The sequence below is a fragment of the Trachurus japonicus genome, chromosome 7 (genome assembly GCF_045865225.1).
Source record: "Trachurus japonicus isolate A0001 chromosome 7, Traja_1.0".
Lineage (NCBI taxonomy): Eukaryota > Metazoa > Chordata > Actinopteri > Carangiformes > Carangidae > Trachurus > Trachurus japonicus.
In genome coordinates, this window is record NC_140913.1 from 28,898,846 (window position 1) to 28,921,814 (window position 22,969).

Consider the following 22,969-nt stretch of genomic DNA (forward strand, 5'->3'; position numbering starts at 1 on the left):
AGCAGCAGCAGCATGGCAAAGCAGAAATTGCCAAATCACTCATGCATCCTCTCTCCTGTGGAGGGAAAAAAAAGCATAAAGTATTGAGAAGCGTTGAACTACCAGTTAGCAAGAAACTCCATTTGCGGTAATCAAAAGTATTTTTCAGCACCACTTTTTGATGGATGTTAATGCAGGGAGGAGAATCAGCGCCTCCTTAACCAGCTGACATCTCGCGGCTGATCTACAGTCCCAGCGGTCGTCGCTTTTATCCCCTCCGGGGCCGAGAGAGAGAACTTCATTTAATTTACAACATTTTTAAATTAGGCCCCGGCAATAGCTTTTCATTCCCCCTGCAGCCAAGTTTATCCTCTGATACTTCCTGCTTAAAATATATATATATCGCTCACATGTTACAGAGCTGAACTCGTGTGGAGTGTGGGATGCGTAGGACGCTTCACACGTTTTAAATTTTTCATCACTTTCACAGTTGGGATGTTTCTCTTTGTTACTATGCAATATGAATATTTCTAATTCACTTTCACTAGTTTGAGAGAGCGAATCTTTTGCATGTATGTGTGTGTGTGTGTGTGTGTGTGTGTGTGTGTGTGTGAGAGAGAAGGATTGTGTTTACATTGGCAGACAGCAGATTCACACAGATTCGTGTTGAAAAAATATTTAATTTGGGAATCAAAGCGAGTCTGCAGTGACTTTTTTAGTGTGTGCACTTGATCAAAAATTAGAAGTGTGTGACTCACAGGCTGTGAGCTGTGTGGTGTGATCAAATATTCATCAGCAGATTAGCCAACAGCTCGTAGAATCACGCTCACAATAGGAGGGGGGGATTAAAAAAAAAATAGAAATCATATATTTACAGTCTCTGCAGGTGTCCTGCTGCGAGAGGTGTGTTATCTGACTGACTGATGTTCCCCCTCGCTGGAGTTTAACACAGAGCTCAGCTGGAGTTTGACATCACTCACACTCAGACATAGACACACACACCGGCTCCTGCTAGACTTTTTTTGAATTATCAACATTTTCTAATCTGGAGAAGCAGGGACGGGATTCAATGCTTACCTCAGACTCAGAGACTGTATATATGTTTCCATCCACCTGTCAATCATATTATCTGACTTACTCAGGCCTTTGTATTCCTTTGGGAATGTAGGACATTGATGAATTGTTTACTTGTCGTCTGTTGGCTGTTTCCACATCAGTCCCTTCTTCTTGAACTCTTGCTCCGTGCTCTTCCTCTGCCCAGTTTACCTGGGGTCCATCATGCTAGTGCCTGGTTAGTTATGGTGGTTTTGTCTCTTCTCAGTGTGTGGGCCAATCCAGCTCCACTCTCTCCTTAACAGCTGTAGCTATTTCTGTTGTTTTTGGTTTGGTTTGTTCCCACAGGTTGATGATGTTAATTATATTTGGCCAAAAGATTCAGAGGATGCATCTTAGGCAGTGGTTGATGAAAATCATCAATGTATAGGTGATGTTGGTGGTGGTTCTCCAGCAGCAGTAGCTATAGTTTTAACACTGGAGTTGAAGATCTTAAAGGAATAGTTAACCAAAAAATGAAATTCAGTCATTAGTGGCTCACCCTCATGCTGATGAATACTCCAGAGTAGTTTTTTTATTCTTCAAAGTGCACCTGGAGACCCGGGAGGCCGGTTCGTAGTCCAGCGAAAACTTTATATGAGATTAATAGGGCCCGACACAAAAACGTCCATAAAACTACACAAAAACCTTGTAATCTTCCTCCATACGGCTCGTCCACTGCAATCCAAGTGTCCTGAAGGGATATAGTCCAGATCTCAAGGAAATTTAAATCAAATGCAACTGGACTTGGTTATTTGTCTAGGAAGACATTTTCCAAGGGGCTTCATCAGTTCATGTTCGCATCTGACCAGGCTGAGACAGGTCAGATGCGAACATGAACGGATGAAGCCTCTTGGATGAGAGATGAAACGTCTTCCTAGACAAATACTGTAAACAAGTCCAGTTGCATTCGATTTAAATTTCTTTGAGATAACTACCTAGACAAATGAGAATATTCACAGGCTGATTTAGGGCATTTTTACTTTGAGGAATAAAAAATTACTCCGGAGTATTAATCAACATGAGGGTGAGTCACTAATGACAGAATTTCATTTTTTGGTGAACTATTCCTTTAAACTCGGTTGGTAGTGAGATTTTGAAGGTTGTTCTTGCTTTCCCTATTCTAGTTTTTACATCCTGTTCTGTCCCACCATCCACAGCTCATATGCTTCCCAGCTATGGGAATTTTTCAACCTCTTCCAGTGCCTGGCCTCTGATGGTTATTTGGGCTCATGCTTTTGTGCATAATTTTGGTTTTCAGTCCATTTATTTAGAGTCCCACTCATGCTGCAGTTGGGATTTGTCTTGCATCTGCTGGTGACTGTGTAGTGTCATCTAATCAGCAGTCTTTTTATTGTTGGTTGTTCCTTTCATGATCCAGTCGATGCATAGCAGGAAGAGGGAAAACATGTGGAAGGAAACTGTAGCTTGTGGCAGACGTTGACGGCAAACAACAGCACATTTTTAGCTCCTCAGCGCCGAGACTTGAGCCCAACCATCAGACAAAGTCCAGAGTGATGTTTTATGTAGATGGCGGACCTCAGTGCTCTCTTTCAGTCTCTTTCTGTACGAGGTTAATCGTGTCCGTCCTGCTGAGCAGCTCTGAGGAGAAGCCGCTGGTTCGCGACGCCTGCGGTGAAACTGACGTCACGTTCAGAGCCCATCCGGCCGTGTGTCCCTTTCTCACAGCTGGAGTCCAGCACAGAGGAAGAGTCCTACCACAGCAAACACAAGGGACTTCTCTCTGTTCCTTCCTCCTCCTCTTCTTCCTCTCCATCTCTTTTCTTCTGTCACTCTGTCGCTCCAAGGAGAATAGTAAATGTCCCCTTCCTCTTGAAGACGACAGTGCAGCCCCAACACTTTCCTTCAGCTGATGTCGCCGAGAAGCAACTGCCCCAATTTTTGTGTTCCTCTTTGTCATGCATGCGCACATCTGGATTTTAATGAAAGAGCCCAATTAATGTTTCATTACGTCTGACAACTTCACCACCCCGCCTCTCGCCACTTACTGTAGCACTCACTTTCTCAGGTATAAGCAACAGACACACAGTCCTTTGATTTGGTTTTGCTGTTGGTGGGTCAGTTGACTTTGGTTGCAGGTTGTTTGTTTTTATGAATTTAAATTCAAGAACATCTTTTTAATTGTCTCAGACTCCAGTTGTCAGCGTGGGTGTTGTGTAAATAAGCGCCTTCCTTCCTACGTGATTTAATTGTTGCGCTGACCCAGATTTCTCCTCCTCCTTCTGCTTCTTTCCTCCAGGTAAGGTGTTGAATACTGATTTGCGTCACTACCTCAGTCTGCAGTTTCAGAAGGGCTCCCTGGACCACAAGCTCCAGCAGGTGATCAGGGACAACCTGTACCTCCGCACCATTCCCTGTGAGTAGCCTCTCTCTCTCTCTCTCTGTCTGTTTAGGTTCTGCTCGCTGACCTCTGACCCCTCCAGATGGAGCCTGGTCTGCTCACATCTGTACAACTACCTGCACCATACCTCTTTTTACCTGCATGAATTTATTATAACATCCCCTTTTTCATTTTTTAAATCCTCCCCAACCCTCCTTTGCTCCTCAGTTCAGCTGATAATATGAATTTCTGATTAGACTTTTCTATTCTGTTCATAATCTCGAAATAATTAGTAAAAGCACCAGTTCTTCTGCTTAATGTGACTCTGATGTCCTAAGAAAACCTGAGCAGACTTTGATATGTCAGGCTGACAGTGAAATATGCTTTAAAACTCCAGGGGCCTCATTTATCATTGTGGATACACGCTTTTTTACACGCTCTTTCCCCCATTTTGTGCGTACGCACTTTTCTCCGCCTAATTTGGGATCTATCAAACCAAAACTTGTCGGGAGTAAGTGCAAAAATTTACGACCAGTCCGACCATGGCGTACCGGCATTTACACGCTTTTTGAAGAACAAGAGGAATTGGCGACGCCGCTGCAGAGTCAGAGAACTGCAGTATGCGAGGGAGAGAGGAGCGCGGACACTGTTTGAAGTAGCAAGTGGTGGTGATCATGACCCCCCCCCCCCCCCACCACCACCACCACCACCGCACACGTGTTGACGTCGGCACTTTACATGAAAAGCACAGCGACTCTGATTTTTCCCCTGTGCATTTACACTAGTTTGCTCCTAAATACTGGCTTTATAAAACGAATTTCGTTTTCTTTTGATATCATATTGATATTTTTCCCTTGCATGTAGGCTACACCTCTTCCACAACCCGTCTGTCCAGTCTGGAAAATAATTACTGCGACGTGCGTGTGTTACGTAGCCAGACTGGACACACACAAGCAAGCAGCAAGCCCAATAATGTCGGAGCAAATCAAAGCAAATGAGAAAACATGATCGATATTTTTTGTGTGAATAATATTTATTGTATTTAACAAAAATGGGTGCTGCCCAACATCATTTTAGGAAAAGTCACAGACTGGTGGACTTCAATGTTTTTTTTTTTTTTTTTTTTTTAATATATAGCCATGCACAAATGAAAATCAAATCTTCCAGTGAACGGAAGTTGGGGGTTAGTGGAAAGGGGTGCAAAGTACTGACTGGCAGTGGAAACCCTGCTTTAAATTATTATGACATAATCTAAAATAAGGGGCAGAATAAATATGATTCTTCTTCTTTCTGTTCTGTTTCATTTAGATTTGGGAGGTTTTTTTGTTTTTATTGTAGCCTTTCAATGCAAGATGATGTTTCTGACTGATATTGCCGTGTTACCTGTATCTCGCTTTCAGAGAAATTCCGCTTCTTTCTCCGCTCTCCGTCCGTCTGTTGTCTTCACCGTCTTCCACTGACGTCATTCCACACGTTTCCAGAGTGCACATGGCTACTTAATATGCACGTAACTGATTTGCATTGACCACATATGGTTGCGTGGGGCTGTTTAGGGGGCTGGGTATGAGGCGTGTTCTCATCCACGCTTTTCTCAGGTCCGGTGTGATCTATCAAGGGAAATACCGTGCAGCCGTGTGTACGCGGAGTTTGATAGATCTGAAAAGAGTGTATATTTTTTGGTCGTACGCACATTTTGCCTTTCCGTCGTACTGAAAATTTAAGAGGACTTTTACACGCTCTTTGATAAATGAGGCCCCAGGGCTTGTACAAAGGAAATCTGCGTTGGAAGTGAGGGCAATTAGGCGTTTTCTCTGTTTTTATGTTTAATTTAGCAGAAATAAGTTTTGAGACTGAATATAAGAAGTATTGAATTAAGACGGACATGGATTTCTCCGTTTTTCTGCTTTTACTCAAGCTGTTTTTTTAGTCTTTCTGCTTGCAACACTCGAGTCTTTCTTTCTTCCTCTTATGAGTCGTCTACACTGTTTCTTTTAAAGTACATGAATAAATAACCAGGACAAAACAATTTAGTTTTTATACCCCAGTGATTTTAAAATGAACATCAAGGCCAACAGGCGTAAATGAAAGAACAGCTGCGATTCTCTAGGCTGTACAGCTGATTTTTTAAAATTTGTTTTATTCCATTAGCCACTGCTCAAGACGTCGTTTATTATATAAAGCTCAGTGTTTGAAAAGCTCTTATGTCTGACATTTTGCGTGGAGGGAAAGTCTTTTAAAACCTGTTTTCTTGTTGTTGTTGTTGTTGTTGTTGTTATTTTAAAATAAAATAAGGCTTTAATAATTAATTGGAGATAATTACATGATCATCATCATCATGTTGAATGAAGCTGCCATTGAAAGTGAGGCCTGAGTGCTGCATAGCCACTTAATTACAGTATAGAATAGGCTATATAGAGTTAAAACCAACAACATATCAGTCATTGGCTGGTTAAAGGTACCTGGTGTAAAGTGAGATTTCCATGTATTTTTTTATTACAGGGCAGGTCCTGGTTCTATAGTAATACTGTGGAAGTATTAAAGCCTCAGTCCACAGGGAAGTGCACACAGCCTCTATCAGAAACTGAGCCTTAAAATGAGCCGTCAGGACTCTCTGTGACCTTGTGATGTCACAACAAAGCAACCAAACCCAACCTTGGTGTTTCTGAATGTTTTGCCGAATATATTGGATCACTCAGAGAGCAGTCAGCCAATCAGATGAGAGGTTAAGATCCTCTTTTCTCATTGGCTGACATAGCGATATAAAACTACATTCAGACGATTTAAAGGTTGAGCCTGGAGGTTTGTTCATTGCAGTTTGTAAACTCGGCCCCTCCTCTCGGGCTCAACTGTGTAGCCTCCTGCCCCAGACAGCAGCAGCAGCAGTTGACAGGACCGCAAAGGAAAGGAAATACAGTCTGCATGAAGCGCTGGAGCGGTGGGCCGATACCTGTCACCACCGCTAGCAGAAGTTAGTGTTGAGCTAGCGGGTGTTAGCGGTGGCAGATAGCATCCGCCGCTACCACTTGCTAGCATCCGGGACTCCTACTCTGCTCCACAGAGCTTCACCTGAGCTCTGTCATTGGCTGGAGAGCAAACACACACTCTCTCACTCTCCAGCCCTGTGTACAACAAAACAAAGCAAAAGACCAAAACACAGACAGGGGGAGGGAGCGCTGCAGACACAGGCACCACCACACAGGACTAGAAGCCCATAGGTGATGATTAAGACGGATTTTATTTGTATAAGCCTAGTGTTTATTTTTGAGCAAAAACCTCCAGACTCTACCTTTAAGGTTCTTAAAAATAACACAAATATCTTCTTAATGGATCAACACTTCAGTGGAAAAGTATTACAGAAAGGGAGGGACCTTGAATGCATCACAATCCACAGGCTGCCACCTACAGTATTTCTGCACATTTGAGTGCACTTAAGCGAGTCATCATGGAGGAATAAGAAATCCTGTGCCATGTGAATCCCATGCAATATGTTGTGGTCTGGCTTCAGTGAGCTCAGCATATGTCCACCGTCCACTCAGCTTGCCCAGACCCGTGCCAGTGGCTTATCGCCGCACACTGAGCCACAGTGACCCCGCCGGGAGCCTAAATAGTCGCTGCAGCGTGACGCGGCCGCCGCTCATTACAGCAGCCCGAGTGGCATCTTAGAGCGAAAGAAGCATGACTTCCTCTCTCCACCACACACACACACTCACACTCACACACTGGGAGGCTTCATTAAGTGTCACTCCCGCCGCCCACAAAAGATGACAGGAGCTCAAGACAGTGCCAGGGGTCCAGGGCACCGCGAAATCCTTGAAGCTTGGCTAAATCCCAACCACCACCACCACACCACCATCACCCCCCCGCTCCTTCAACCTCACTGCCAACTACCTTTCTCCTTCCCCGGGCATTAATATCCGTCACGGCACAGCAATCAGCTCCATGAGTCTCATTGCAAGATAAAAAAAAATTGAGGAAATATAAAGTGGAAATGTTAAAAAAAAAAGCCTCAGGTCTTCTATCTCTCTTTTGAGAAGATTGAGGAGAGCTCCTTTTAAGTTTTTTAAGCCACTGAGACAAAAGTCGGACTGCAGCTTTGCACTGGGGGAGAAATGAGAACATGAAAGTAAATTATATCGACCGCCCTACATCAGATGACTTGTTTTATCTATTTGGTATAAAGACCGTATTTATCTACAGTTTCCTATAAATTACATAAATACAGACCGGAGCGCCTCAGGAGATAAATCGGGCTGCTACAAGGTCAAACATGGTAAATTGAACAGATTTTTTCTCTCTCTTTCCTCTTTTATGTACATTGTGATATACTGTTTTCTCAGGTTCCATTGTTTTGTCCTTGAACGTCCTTTTTATATCAGACATATGAACATGTAGCCATGTGGGCAGTATCATACAATACGGTGGAAAGGATTTTTCAGAGCAGTGTAGGATCAGTCATGTTACTGTTATTACAGTCAAATGAGGTTTTATCCCTGGAAACAGGTTTATTATTGTGGAACAAAAAAAAAACTTGAATTATATATGTTACAGACAGTATCAGTTAAAATTCATGTTCATCAAAGACTGTACGACTGTCTCATTATTGGCTTGTACAGATGTTGCATAGTGCTTTTCATATGCCTTGCCTGTTATTTGATTTATTTATTATAAAGCAATTTTTTCATGTTAGTGTTTTACATAATGTGGAAATGTGATGATTTATAAAGGCTTATCTCATCTTATCTGAAAGCAGAAAATCAGCACACATACTAAGTGAATTCATAGTAATCGAATAACATGATGACATGCATCATCACACTCACATGTACTGCAACACAACGTGGGCCGCAGCCATAATCATGCACCAGATAACACTGCTGAATGTAATATATTTGAAGGCAATAACTCAGGTCTGTAGCTTTAATTTCTTTTCTCGGGAGGAGCTGCTGACAGTGAGTAAAGGGCGTTTGTAAGACAGTGATGAAATTAAGATGAAACGGGGACGTGGTGGGACACAGACAGTTGTCAAAGTTTTTATTTATTTATTTCTTTTCTATCAGTCTGTGCATTAGACGTGTTGATGTCAGGCTCATGTCTCTCGTCTCTGTTAACGTCAGAATTTTAATGCAGCCTGTGTGAAGAGTCCTGACGTGTGTTTACCACAGTTAGTGACAGTGAAGGTCGACGTCGGTGCTCCTTCTTCTTCCAGACTTGTGCTCTGATTTACTGCACATTCATCAGACATTCAACACGACACCACTGCCAGATATCTGTCAGTGTCATTTTACTATTCTTTTTTTTCTTTATTATTTTATTTCTCTGTTGTTCGGCTGCAGTTCGTATCTGTTTCATACAGTGATGATGATGGTGCAGTCTAGTTAACACCCAGACTCACACAGTGCACCCTATAGACCTGGTAGCTACTGTTATTTCTTCCCACTTTGCTTTGTTTTGCAGCTTTCGTCTTATATCGTATTCATGTGCCCGTTTCATCTCTTCAAAGAAAAAGCTTGTGAGGAACCACACACATAAACAGTGTGTTCTCTCTCCAGCGAGAATTGGCAGCAAATTTCCTTCGTCTCTTCCTCAAAGCTCCTTATCCCGACACACTCCTTGTCTGGTAACACTTAGATTTCTAGTTTCAATAGTCTTAGCAGTCTCTCTCTCTCTCTTTCTCTGTGCACTGTAGCTTCCTCTAATCACACACACATCACAGACACAGCTACGGTCCTTGTTTCTTCCTCTCCCCTTTATTAAGTGGTGACCTCTTCGTCTTGTCACCTCTTGTCGCACTTATTCTACGGCAGACTTTAAATGATGAAACAACAGTTACAAAGTCGCACAGTGGTGTGATGAGAATTAAAAACTGTCGAGGTGAGAGAAAAGCGATCGAGCTCGTTTGAGAGCGGGTCGTCAGGCGAGGCGCCGGCAGAATGAACTACTATAAAGGTGAAATAACCACATTCCCCCCCTGTTGGAACAAGCTCATATTTCCATCCTTCTTGTGGCCTCGGCCGCTTCCTGATTGCTCCGTTTGACAGAATAAAAAATGGCCTCGGCAACAGACTAAGCTGTTTTCAGATGTGATGGCTCATCTTGCAGTCAGGATGGATGTTGACACAGAAAGAAAATGAAGAATGGGATGGGTTCCCTATTAAACCCCCCCCACCCCCCACCACCACCACCCCTCCTCCTCTTCCCTCTCCCCTCTTCCCTCCTCCATCTTCCTCCCCTCCTTGTGCCTGCAGCACATCCAGATCGCAGAGCAGTTCAGCTGAGGTACTGTATGAGCTCTGATTACATCTAAGATGACACTAAGCAGAGTCGACATGTTGGCGAACGTGAAATCGTTTTCATAACAATCTGTTTTTAATGTTTCGCAGATAAGAGTGTCAGACGAGCAGAAACATGACACTTTTTTTTTTTTTTAACTAGTTGCAGTAGTTAAGGCAGATTATTATTTAATGGATGCAACTTTGCAAAGTGCAGAGCCGCCACTCTCGGAGCTGTGGCAGAAAAAACACAAAAGATGTTGCAAGAAGTGAGTGTGAGGTGAAAGTATGGTGGCCCTGAGTGGTCAACTCACCACAACTTATGAAAGCACATGCAGAAAAGGCTCACAAGCAAATTTAGAAAACGTCTTGACAATATCCGTCCTGCAGATATGCAGAGCAAGGATGCAAATATGCACAGACAACAACAGAGTGATGAACCTGACTGTTGTTTAGGGTTTTTTAAATGTGTGTCCCCACTTGGTTCACGTGTCTCCTGGAAATGCTGCCATTGTCGTTTGTGCGACCTGCAGCACAATTTCTGTGAATGTGCTTGTGTTTTGTCGATGTGCATGTGTTGTGTTTAAATTTCAGGGACAGGAAATTCGAACAGTTTTGCTTCTTTTGCAATTGTTCCTCAAACATAGAGAAACTTGACCTTGACCAAAACCCCTGGCTAAGGAGACAATACACTGTAAAACATGCCAGTTACTTTTACTCCATAACCTTGGAGAGTTTAGGCTGTTTTTTGTTTTTTTTTCTTTTATATGAACCTGAACAAATCTTTCCCCAGTGCTGGAAACAAGTGGTTTGGCTATAATTTGTAATGTTATTGGAAAGGACTTTTGACAGTGATGTTGCTCTGGGGACAAAAGTTAATTTCAGGAGTGCACAAACAAAAATTATCTGGTTTCTGGCAAATAGGAGGAGGTTGCTGAAAAGAGTCTGTTATAAAACATGTCTTTAATTCAGCTATGTTAAGCTGAAGTCAACACTATACATCTAGTTACACTCTGTTATGTTGCCATGTAAACAGAGGTTGTGTGAGAGTCTGGGGTGGAATAACTAAATGAATACATGGCAAAGGATTATTCAACAAATGTACAAGAGGGTCAACAGTGAAGATGGATTTCTAAAACCTGCTCTTCTCTTTATTTATTGAACTGATTTTGTGTTTAATTGCATCCTTAAGGAATTAAAGTGCAGTGGTTGGACACTGAGTGTGCAATTAAAAGCCTGTTCGTTATCATTATCATCAGTTACACTTCCTCTGTATTCTGACGGCTCTGCTGCTGCTTTTCCCTCCGTTTCATATTTGACTAATAAATTCGTAGCTTGGTGCTCTTGGCCCTGTTGACTATTCATGATGTAGATACAGATTCTCCCTCGAGTGCTGTATTTGGACTTGAGTCACATCCCCCGTGGGCATGTTGGAGACGGTATCACTTACAAATCCCCCCCACTGTCGGTGAATAGCATGTTCCACTTGTCTGGATGTTTCCCTCCGTCTTAAACTGTGTCATTTTTGGCAGGTACCACTCGGCAGCCCAGAGAGGGGGAAGTTCCCGGCGTGGACTACAATTTCATCAGCGTGGGGGAGTTTCGCGAGCTGGAGGAAAGTGGACTGCTGCTGGAGAGCGGCACGTATGATGGTATGTCCCAAAACAACACAACACTCACTGGAACTGGAAGTGTAAAGACCTTGAATGACTTTCCCTGTGGATGTTACTGTAACGCTCAACTCAGATCTTAACATCTACAACATGCTAATGTTTTATCATTGTGTTGGATCCCAGTTGCTCGTGTTGCGAGTCCTTTGGTTTTTCAATTAGTTTGTGGTTTGATTTGAGGTCATACTCACACATCTGGATTTCGGTTCATGTGGCCCAGAAGGAAACGAAAAACAGAAAACACACCACAGTGGCTTTTTTCTTTTTTGAACAAACCAAGAACAGTAAACATGAAGTCAACAGGACTTCATGTTTACATCATTTACCTTAAAGGTCCAGTGTGTAAAAATTGGCAAGGTTTATTGGCAAAATCTGAATATACTACCCATGAATATATTTGTATAAGTGTTTAATCGCTATTAAATAAAATTCTTCTTTTACTGTATATATACATACAGCAAGGGTCTTACATACACACATACACCAAGAATGTCGCCATCTTTGTTTGTACGGTTTGTGTCACCAGCTTTGTTGAAAACTAATGCACATGGCTGGGCGGGACAGTGAGGACAGTTTGCTGTGAGTTTTTATGACAGTGTTGGAAATATGCACCCAAACTGTCTGTAGAGAAAAAAGTGACCAAAACAGAGAAAAAGCAACCAGACTTGCATAGTTCCCCTTTAAAAGGGAACTCATGTACCGGGCAGTGTTGATAGCTGTCACCCTGCATCCTCATCCATCATCATCCTCATCATCATCTCTACATATGGAACTCTTTGCTGTGCTTTTATGTGCTGTTATTGTCTCACCAAAGAAAACTCTGAGAATAATGAGCCTGTTTAGTCAAGACTGCAACTTGACCTCGACCTTGATGTGATGAACATGGAGGAAAAAAAGAAGAAGGAGACAGTCTTGCCATATTAATCAGGAGCACAGCTCCTGTTTGATCCCTGTGTTTCTGTCTTGTTTTAATGAGGAACTGCCGAACACACAAGAGTTGAGACGTAAACACAGCTGCTTTTCACTTTCCTGACTTATCCGTTAAACCTTTGCACCCGTGTTGATGCACTTATGCGTTGCCGTAGTTACCGAATGAGATAGGCTGTAGCTGCACGCCCCTGTTTATACAGAGATCAGATGGGTTTATAACACAATTTTGAAAGTTGCCTTTAAAAAAAACACACACACAAACAGTTACCTGCTGTCACGAAATCCTGTGGTCGGTTGGTTTTGTTGCTGACAGAGTTCATCAGCTTGAACAAAATCAATGAGGATTTGATGTGATCAAGGTAAATAAGTGGAAAACTACATTTTCAGAATACGAGGAGTGGCCAGAAATAAACAGAAGATGAAGTTAGAGTACAGGTGGACTCAGGGGGACGTAGCGAATCCCTCTCCGTTCCACTTCTGCTTCGGTCCTGGCTGTGATTTTTGCTGAGCTGTGCACCATCAGGTCACCAGGTGAAGCCGACACGTTGGCCGCGTGTCATCGAACTGTCACTGTAAATGTGAAAGCGCCGGAGATAATTTATCCCCGAGGGAAATTTCTGTTCCCGAAAAAAGAAACAGAAGTTTGTCGAAAAAACATGTCGGTGAAGTAGCAGCTCTCTCTCTCTCCCGCTGGTCGCCCTCTGTCCCACATCCTGCATCCAGCCCCTGGGAGTCCAGACCAGCACTGCAAAATCTAAACCTCCCCTCCTCCCCCTCCTCCCCCTCCTCCTCCCCCCTTTGAGCCTGTGAACCAGTCACTGGGATGAATAATGGATCTGCTCTGCCCTCACCTGCTCACCGCGACACGGCCGAGTGTATATCGAAAGGCACGGGTTCAGAAACCCTCTGAAAGTTAATTATTAATGCGCAGACTTTCGACCTGCGAGTCTCCAAAGATAAACACGCACACACACACACACACACACACACACACACACATACATACTGTACACACACACATGAATGCAGTGAAGGAAAGGAGAGAGACATTTAATGAGTGATTGCCCCGTGGTGAGTTCGTCACTGATTGCTGCAGCGTTCAAACTGCAGATTGTAAAATGAGCCTCCAGGGTCCATTCACACAGAAAAGGGCCGTGTGTGCACTAACTTGTGTTTTAAAGAGGAACTATGCAACTTGGTCACTGTTCCTCTGTGTTGCTAACCCTCAGTCTGGCCACATGCATTTGTTTTTAACAAAGCTGGCGGGAAAAAAAGGGATGTACAGCGTGAGATTTGTCCGCTCCCATTCATCGTCACGTGGCAATGCGGGGACAGACTGAACTACTATATCTCCAGGTTGAATTTGTCCAGAATTGTCCTTTAAAGGGACAACGAGGAGTTTTGGAAAAGCGAAGCGTTTTCACACTATATTTATGAGCCTCCTTGCGCACCGTGAAATTCTTTGACCGGCGCAAGACGGACTCATGTTTTCATTCATCAAGAATTTAAGTCAGAGGTTCGAAGACGATCACATACCGTTGTAGTTCCGACCATAAACGGCGATTCGGTTGCGTTATTCTCATGACTCGCCACGAAACCGAAAGTAAGGAAGCGCTGGTCGGCTTTTAAATAACCAAATAGAAACTCCTCGTTGTCCCTTTAACTGTCATAAACAAGAGATCACGGGTTACGGGGCGCGTTACGTTTGTGTGGCGTCGCCGCAGAGACGAGAGCTGGGATACCGGGTCGGAGGCTCTGATCTTACAAGGTTGGTTTTCAGCCAAGAGACGCTAGGTGGAAGGCAGAGAGCCTCCATTCTCCCTGGAATAAGTTACAAGTCATTGATATAACCAGCACTAGGACTCTGGAGCTGGTTAGTTCAGGTAAAGATGTAGCATAGCCACGGGAATAAGCCTGCTTAGTTCCTCTTTAAAGGGAGGATGTGAGTCCAAGCGTTGTGGTGGGGTAAGGAGGCAATGAGATATAGCTGTGGTGGTTGGTGTTACAACTTAATATCACACAGACTCTTTATTTTATTGTGTCACTGCTGGTATGATATCCCCCCTGTTGTGTTTTATTGTGTTATTGTTGTTTCCATGCCGCCTGGCTGCAAACAGACCTTCCCTTCGAACCGAACCGAACCAAAGTGAACTCTGCATCTGAGTCAAAAGCGCAGGGAAAAACCACACTCCTTCTCTGTCTACTGTTTCATTGCAGTCTGTCATTATTCATCTCCCTTCCTCCTCCTCCTCCTCCTCCTCCTCCTTCTCCTCCTCTTCTTCTTGTGACACGCTTGGCTTCGTCTCATGAGGCCGTACTCGATATGCTGCTGATGCTGATGCTGCTGGTGGGATGGAGATGTCGTCCTGTGAGACCAGGTTCATCGCTGTGACTAATCCTGCAGACCTGTGAACAACGGGAGCTCCATGTAGCCACGGTTAATCTGTAACCAGGGGTGACACCTTCTCTCTCTCCCTCTCCTTCTCTGTCTCCCGCTGCTGCTGCTGCTGCTGCTGCTGCTGCTGCTGCTGCTGCTGCTGCTGCTGCTGCTGCTGCTGCTGCTGCTGCTGCTGCACTGGAGCCAATATCTGAGACAATGAGCGTCCCACAGATTGGTTGTCGTATCGCTCACCAATAATAGAAAGTAATTTCAGAAAGGCCAGTATTATGAAACTACTTAACCAAGCATAAAAAGAGGGGAAAATTTGGCGTGTTCATGAAATCACCCCTCAGCATTAATCCAATGCGTTTGCAGCTCTTTCCGCCTGAATCCCAAGTAGGTTTCACAGCAGCAAAGTTGAGTTAACCCCCCGTCGGAGTGGATGTGGATGTCGAAGTTAAGAAAGAAAAAAAAGAAAGAAGAAAAGAAAAACACAGAGATTGGTTTGCCAGTTTTTGTTTTACAGAAAGATGAAAGTGTCAGGGTGTGAGTAATACTTGTTACCTTGGCTGTGCTGAAACTCTCAAGCAGTAGATTTGCTTGTGTGCCAGTGTGTGCACATGTATGTGAATTAGGGCATATCCAATTTTCTACCCCGCACTGTGGACGGGTGGCAGAGGGAGAAAGCGAAAAAAAAAAACCAGAAGTATGAATCATTCATGGTGGAGACAGGGAGCCGAAATGGACAAGTGAAATTCAACAGAGGCAGGTGTTGGAAGTAAAAGTCAGCACGGTGGATGATACACAGATTCCATCAGACACGCAGCGTTGTGTTAACTTTGATGTCTTATTGCTCCCCCAATTTATGCTGGAGATTTATACACTCTGTTTTCCATATGTCAGAGAATCTCTGTGCAAAACAGAACAGGCTTTCTTCTCTTTCCTTGCTCCAATTCAACGTCAGTAACGATATGTCAGACTTTTTCTCCAAGTTTTTTTTTTTGGTAGTTTCAGCTTGAACTGCAACAGGCTGGAAAGATGCACAGCATGAGAAACTTCATGACAGAATCTGTGGTTTCAGGTGGTGACATACAGGACTCTGGAAAGTTTTTTAGGCACTTCAGATATTTAATAATAACAATAATAATAATAATAATATTACTCATAATGAAAAAGATATTTAGATTCTTCTTCATTATGCAGCACCGTCCGAGAGCCCTCTGATCGGTCCCACATTTACTATGACAGTGGTCCAGAAATTACAGCCAGTGTCAAAAACAACTATTTCAATTCACAAGAAGTCCTGCAACAGATGGCAGAGCCCCCCCACCCCCACAGAGTCCTGATCTCAACAGCCTGGAGTCAGTCTGGGACTACATGAAGAGACAGAAGACACTCATATCACTTTTAGACAGACACGGTTCTGTACAAGCTCAAATCACCACCAAGCATTTTGTTTCTTCAGCACTGAAAGGACTTCTGCTCTTCTCCTTTGTGTTGTCAGTCGCTGCCTTTTTCTCGTACTTCCTGCTCATTTTCACAACCTACTGTAGAATATGACGCCCACTGATGATGGAGGATAATCAACAAATTTTTGGGTCTGTTGACATCTGACTTTTCAGGCTCTGAACTGGTTATTTTTTCCCTCTGTTGCTCACCCTGAGGTTTCTCCAATTTTTCCCTGTTAGAGGGTTTTCTATGGAGTTTTTCCTCAGTCGATGTGAGGGTCTAAGGGCAGAGGATGTTGTTATGATGCTGTTTAAAGCCCTTTGAGACAAACTGTTGGTGAAAATGGGCTATACAAATAAAATTGCCTTGCCAGCCAGGTCAAAATTGAGTTGGGGAACCTCTATGAGACGGCCTCAATCCACAGAAGAACTATGGCAAGTTCTCCAAGATACTTCAACAACCTGCCAGTCAGAAATCTGGAAAAAAAAACTGTGTGGAAGTGTGTCAAGGAGAACTGGGACTGTTTTAAAGACAAAGTGTGGTTGTAGACTAAACCTTGGATGAAGTAAATCCATAAATAAAGGCTATTCATGAAAGTATCTTCACTTTACTTACAGTGCTTTAAACTTTTTGCACAGTACTGTAGGTCAGAGGTACGGTGGCCCTGAAGGAAATACATGCAAACAAACAAAAAAAACCACAAGCAAATTCATTTTCTTTCATGCACTGAAAATATGCACAAATCCCTGAAATCACTGTTTCTAGGGGAAACGAGGAAGTGACATGTTGTTCAGTGTTTTGTGACTTTTGAAGTTAAAAGCACTGGCAACATTTTCACTGCCTTTTTTGTGCTTCTTGCAGCTCATTTCTGTTTTTCTTGTGTTGTGAAATTGATGTTTTCTGATGTTAAGGATGTTTTTCTGTAGGATTCATTGAGCGCTCAGGGCCACCATACTGTGTCCTGCTGTAAAGATACATCAGAAATATAAAGACTTACAGACAGGCATGAAAGACACAAGGACATGATTCATAGACAAAGACAGCAATGTGGTGCTTTCACCGCCACAGACAGTCGTAGACTTGGTCGGGGACAATTTGACGAGCGAGTTGTGCCACACAAAATTCATCGCCCTTGACAACCTTTACTGGAAAAGGAATAACCATTTATTGTCACCCTTGTTTTATTGGACCACATTACCTACAACGTTTTATATGCAGGTTTTCTCTCCCTCTCTCTCTCTCTTTGGTGTCATAAGCTTTGTGACGTTTGTGTAGCTGAAGCTTCGTAGCTGTGGATGAGATAGAAACAGGGCAACGGGCCAGAAGTCAAAGAGGAGAGAGGAGGGTGAAAAGGTGCTTTGCTATGGCAACAGCTGCCCCACTCCGAGGAACTGGCAACACATGAGGCCTGAAAGATGAAGTGCCTCAGCTATTAGGACGCCACTGCTGATGATACAGAAGTGGAATTAGTGTGTGTTTGTGTTTTTTTTGTTTTTTTTTGTGCAGGTCCAAATAAGAAGGAGAAAAGGCTAAAAGAGAAAGTGGGAGAACAATAGATGGATGGATAAAGTCAGAGGGATTAGGATGGATGAGAGCGGCTCAATAAGGAGATGGGGAGGGTGTGTGATTTATAAAGGGCGTCACTAGACAGTCAGAGAGGAGATGAACATAAACCGGAGAGGAAGTTTATTTATGAGAGGCAGGTCATCCAGCAGTGGAGGGACACACACACACACACACACACACACACACACACACTTCAAGCAGAGTGAGTAGAGGAATTCAGGGTGGACAGGGTTTGGCCGGTGAAGTGTGGCCGTCCATGCCAAGCAGCGGCCGAGCTCCGTGCCAGGACTGGAGCGCAAAGATGGGCTTCACCCGCCTGAGGCGCTGGCAGACGGGGCAGACGGGGCAGACGGGGCGCTGCCTGGGAGCGGGAGAGCCCATCCTCAGTGATTAATGAGGATCTGTGACTGTGGTTGGCAGGTTCAAAGAGGCAGAGGGGGATAGAAACGAGGAAACAAACAAAAAAAACAACCAACCCTTGAGCGTTGTTTTTTTTTCTTCTTTCCCCCCTAACAACATAAGGGAGGTCTCCAATTTCCATTTGTGTTTGAAAGCATCGCCACAGAAACATTCGGTCGCATGAATAACCATGACGACGTGGATGTTTTTGCGCTCTCGGATTTCCATGGCAGCTCATAAAGAGAGTTTCATGGAGGACGCGGTGGTCGTGTCTCTCTGCAGATGTAAACTCTGGTCACAGTTGCACTTTAGATTTTTACTCAGATTCTCACGAGCTGGAGATGAGATGCCCTGGCAGCTACTGACTGAAACAGATGGCGTGACACACACACACACACACACATCCTTTCTCACCCATAAACTCACATAGCCCTAGTAGCACATACTTAAACTCGGAGTCTCTGCGGGCAAGTTTAAAAAAAAAAAAAGTTCCCCCTGACATGAAACTACTTCTCACTGGCAGGAAACACGGCCGTGCATGTGTAACATGAGCGAATGGCTGTGTAGTTCACTGACAGTGCCAAGCGAATGTTGGCCCAGGCTGTTAAAATGAAAATGGCTTTGCTTTACGCTGCCCACCCGCCCACCACTCTGAGAAAGCTGCAAAATGTAATAACACTGTGCTGCTGGAGTAATCTGCCCCTGTGCACATCGTTCCTGCTGCTTTTACCTTTAACACGACCGCTACTTGTCTTTTTCGCCTCCGTGTGACCAGAGAGTCAAATCGCAGAAGCCTCTGATGAGCAGAGATGTTTTTGTTTTATAGTGTGGCGAGCTGTGACGTTTTTATCCACTGTCGTTTTGGAAGTTTAAAATTAATCTTTCCTCTAAAAGAGTTTTGGTATAGAAACTGAAATCTATATTAAAATCTTTGCATTGTATAAAATGAGATTTCCACGCTTATTAAAATTATAAATCAGGTCCAGGGTCTGTATTAATACTGTGACAGCAGAGAAATCCACACAGCCATGTATCCAGAAACTGAGCCTTTAAAAAACGAGCCGTCAGGACTTCCTGTGACTTTGTGATGTCACAACAAAGCATCATCAGTAGTTGGATGGTTTCTCTCTTTGCTGTGTTTTTATTCAGTCAACAAAACAAAACAAACACTATTAGAAATGTTTGTGAGAGGATGAGCTGCAGGATATCGTAGAGGTAAAAAGTCAGAAAATGAGGAACCAGCTCGTTAGATGTTAGTGTTTTTCTAATTTCATGATTGTTCCTAAACACAACAGAGCAGCAGCACAACTTGTTGATTCATTGATTCAGTGCCCTAATCAGCAGGTGTCTGTTTTTCTCTCTCACACACACAAACACACACAGTGATATGGGGGCTGTTATAGTGGCTATCAGACTTCCCCTCCTCATCTAGTTTCCAATAATGAGCAGCTCATTAATCTAAGGCACTAATTACGGTTGTGGTTTGGAGTGAACAGACATTCCCAGGAATCCCAGAATGAAAGGTCTCTGTCCTGGTAATTAGACACAGGAGGAATTTATGAGGCACAGACACTGTGTATATGAGCAGGTCACATCAGTGTTGTTACAGCAGCCTCACTGTTATTCACTACAATGCATATTAGGCTGCTATAACCACTGAGAAAAACTTGCCAATAAAGTTTGCTCAAACTGCAGTTTTTTTAATTCAATGGGAAAGTTTTGTGAGTGAACAAAGTATGCAAGAGTTTAAAACAAAAAAGTGAATGAAATGCCCGCAGGAAACAGAGATAATAAAAAAGAGCCTGAAACTCAAAACAAAACAAAACAGAGTAATTGTGGCCCATGAAAATGTTTGGGCTGAACTGAAGGAAGAACAGGTTTCATTTTTTTATTATCAGCAAAGTGTGGATGCAAATGTCCTGCAGTCAGTCAGGACGGTGAAGTTAAAAAAGAGGCTGGTTCCTACAAGAAGAACAAAATACACAATTTTTTAATAAGTTCGTCTTTTTTTTTTCTTTTTTTTGTTCTCTTGCAAACATCAATTTTTATTTACTTTGCAATCGAATCACAAGAACAACAACAAGGATCTGAAGGCTATTTTAAAATAGATCAAGTCTACATGGATCACATGCTTTCTAATATTATTTTTGACTGTATATTCAATATTTTCATGACGATATGATATTTATATGAAAGTTACTCAACATCATATATGATATTTTCAATATGAGATAATCTGCTGAATACTAAACTCAATCAATCAGTTAATTAAATGCGTGTTTCCAAAAGTACAGACAAAGGCGTAAAAAAAAATACATAAAAGTCAGCTAACTGTCCAAAACTGATGATCAATCAGTTATCAAAACTGCCTTCATTAACTAATCAATTGATTAATTGTTGCATGAGGTTTCACTCAGTCTGATATGATCTGTTCTTTAAAGGCTGATGATGATGAGTCACTACATTTCCAAAACAACAACAAACGCAGCATCTGTGTGTGTATCTGATATTCCCTGCTCGTCCGTTCGCTTATTTATTTATTAATTATCTATTAGAATCACAAATGTTTCGCTCGTTTGATCGAGCCCCATTGTCGTCGTCGTCGTCGTCGTCCGCGTCCCAGCTGCTTCCAGTAATGAAATCCAGTCCCCGCTTGTTTTTGTGCAGCTTAGTTGAAATCTTTGATATGATAAAACACGACATATACGGTTGTCACTTCAAAAAGAAAGACGAGGGCACTTGTTTGTCATGTTCGAATGCTAATAGGAGGAGATTCTATTAAAAATTCTAATGGAGCAGTGGATAATTAGCAAACTATGATGTTACAATATGATTATACATCTGCACTAAATAAAATAATAGAGCTGTTAGCAGATGCCGAGGGAGCAGCGTGTGCCCCACAGCCACAGAATGTAAAATGTTAGATTAGAATTGCATTTTGTTAAGATAACAAAGCAAAACCAAGTGATTAGCCACATGAGACTGAAGCAAACAGCTCATTTAATGAACCCAGAGTTGTGGAAAAAGAGGCGTCTTCTGTTTGTTGTTCAGGTGAAGTTACAATCACACAGCCTCTGGGTGTGTTTCCTCTTTTTTTTTCTTTTTTTTTTTACTTCTCCAACTGGATGATGTTATAAATTCTCCTCCAAGACTTGTTCCCTCATATTGTGGCTCATTAGTGCAGTATAATTACAACACTATCCATCTCGGTGCACTTCCTTATTGTGGCCACTGTCTTCCAGCTCCCTGCTTAATGTGCACTTAGCAGAGGCTACGTGTGCGTTTTTCTTTTTTTTCCTTTTATGTGTGTGTGTGTGTGCGTGTGTGTGTGTGAGCTCCAGGAGCTGAAGAGAACACCGAGCAAATTACCGCTTCTAATTTAACTCCCTCAATTTGCATTGTGTCAGTTTGCTTCCTGTTAATTACAAACCTGGTAAAAGGATCCAATGGTTTTCAGTAAGGCACTGATATTAATACTTATTTAATTACAACTCAGATTAATATAATTACTCTCACCTTCACTCGTGACGTTACGGGTTTAATGCGATGACGGTCGGATGATTTGTGCTGTTTATTTAGCACATTATAATTAAATCTGACGTTTAAAGTCGTGAAGGTTATTCATTCCCACTTTGCTGTCATCCCAACATGTGAGGCCCATTAATCTGTATCTTTGAATATTGCAAACAATGAGGGCAATGAAGATCTGTGTAAAACCTTAAATCCATTGTCATTTTATTTCTGTCTTGTTTTCCTCCCCCACTTTGTTCCTGTTCTCTTATTTCTTCCTCGTCCACTCCCTGATGAGCCATTTTACTGTTACACTGCAATTTTCAGCTACTGAGCTGTGATCCCACACACACACGGTGGAGGATTCGGCTTTTTTTCCCCACAGAAACAGAAACAACCAGCGAATCAATACTTGCACACACATACACACACACCTTTACCAGATACTTTTCCCACCTCTTGTGCTTTTTAAGTTTTGATTCTGTTCGTGATTCTTCATTCTTAAGAGTCCTGCACAGGAAAGAGAGAGAAGTGGGTCACCCTCCTCCTTTTTTTTATGGTTGAGGAAAGGCTCGTTCTGTTTGCTGCCTCCGGCACCAACATGACAGCAAAGGCAAACTAATAGACTAAAAGGGACAATCAAGTGCTTGAGCATGTACCTTGGTATAAACGCTGTAGTCACACTTTCCCTGCGGAGTGAAGCTGTAAATATGACCAAACAGCGGTGGAGGCTTTTCAGCTTTGGTCTGAAGGCTGGAGCCACACTGCATAAATAGTGTGTTGTATCATATTTTATTCATGTTGACTGTGGGTCCTTAAAAAGTTTACTAATAAAAAGCCTTAAAAAGTATTAAATAGTCTTAAATTCAGATTTTTTAAGTCTTAAATACCACTGCTTTCAAATGGATGTCATGAACTCCTATTTACAATATTCACGTTACCACGAGAATGTCTGGTGTGCGCTGAATGAACGCTATTTTTGCCCCATTGATACATTCACATCAGGTGACACAATGCAAAATATATTTTTTTACATCAATAAATACATTTGAAAAATGTTTTTGAACTCAACTGATTGTTTTCACTTCACTTTACTGTTTAACATCAGTGCCTTTAATTGGAAAGAGTCATGTTTTGACTTTTGGTCGGTTTCCATCACAGGTTTGGTTGTAAATTTTGTTAAAAGTGGTGTTAAAAAGGTCTTAACAAGTCTTAAATTCAACTTGTTCATACCTGTAGTCACCCTGTTATAGGATAAAAGGATCAAACTGTACATTAGAAAAGATTCTTTCAGTCTCAGTCAATTTTTTTTGCAGGTGGGAAGCCAGCATGGGATCATATCTTTATTACTTGCAGTTCTTATTAGATGTTTGCTGCCTGTGAC

The 22,969-nt window shown here is 42.7% G+C and overlaps 1 protein-coding gene across 7 annotated transcripts in view; it reads left to right on the top strand.

The window, feature by feature from the left end:
• magi3a (membrane associated guanylate kinase, WW and PDZ domain containing 3a) overlaps positions 1 to 22,969 on the top strand; it is a 141,602-nt gene that overhangs the window by 84,111 nt on the left and 34,522 nt on the right. For all 7 annotated transcript variants that reach the window (XM_085782722.1, XM_085782715.1, XM_085782716.1 and 4 more), the window contains exons 2-3: positions 3,332 to 3,448; positions 11,214 to 11,333. In XM_085782722.1, the coding sequence (XP_085638848.1) occupies positions 3,332 to 3,448; positions 11,214 to 11,333 (237 nt within the window). The remainder of the gene's footprint in view (positions 1 to 3,331; positions 3,449 to 11,213; positions 11,334 to 22,969) is intronic.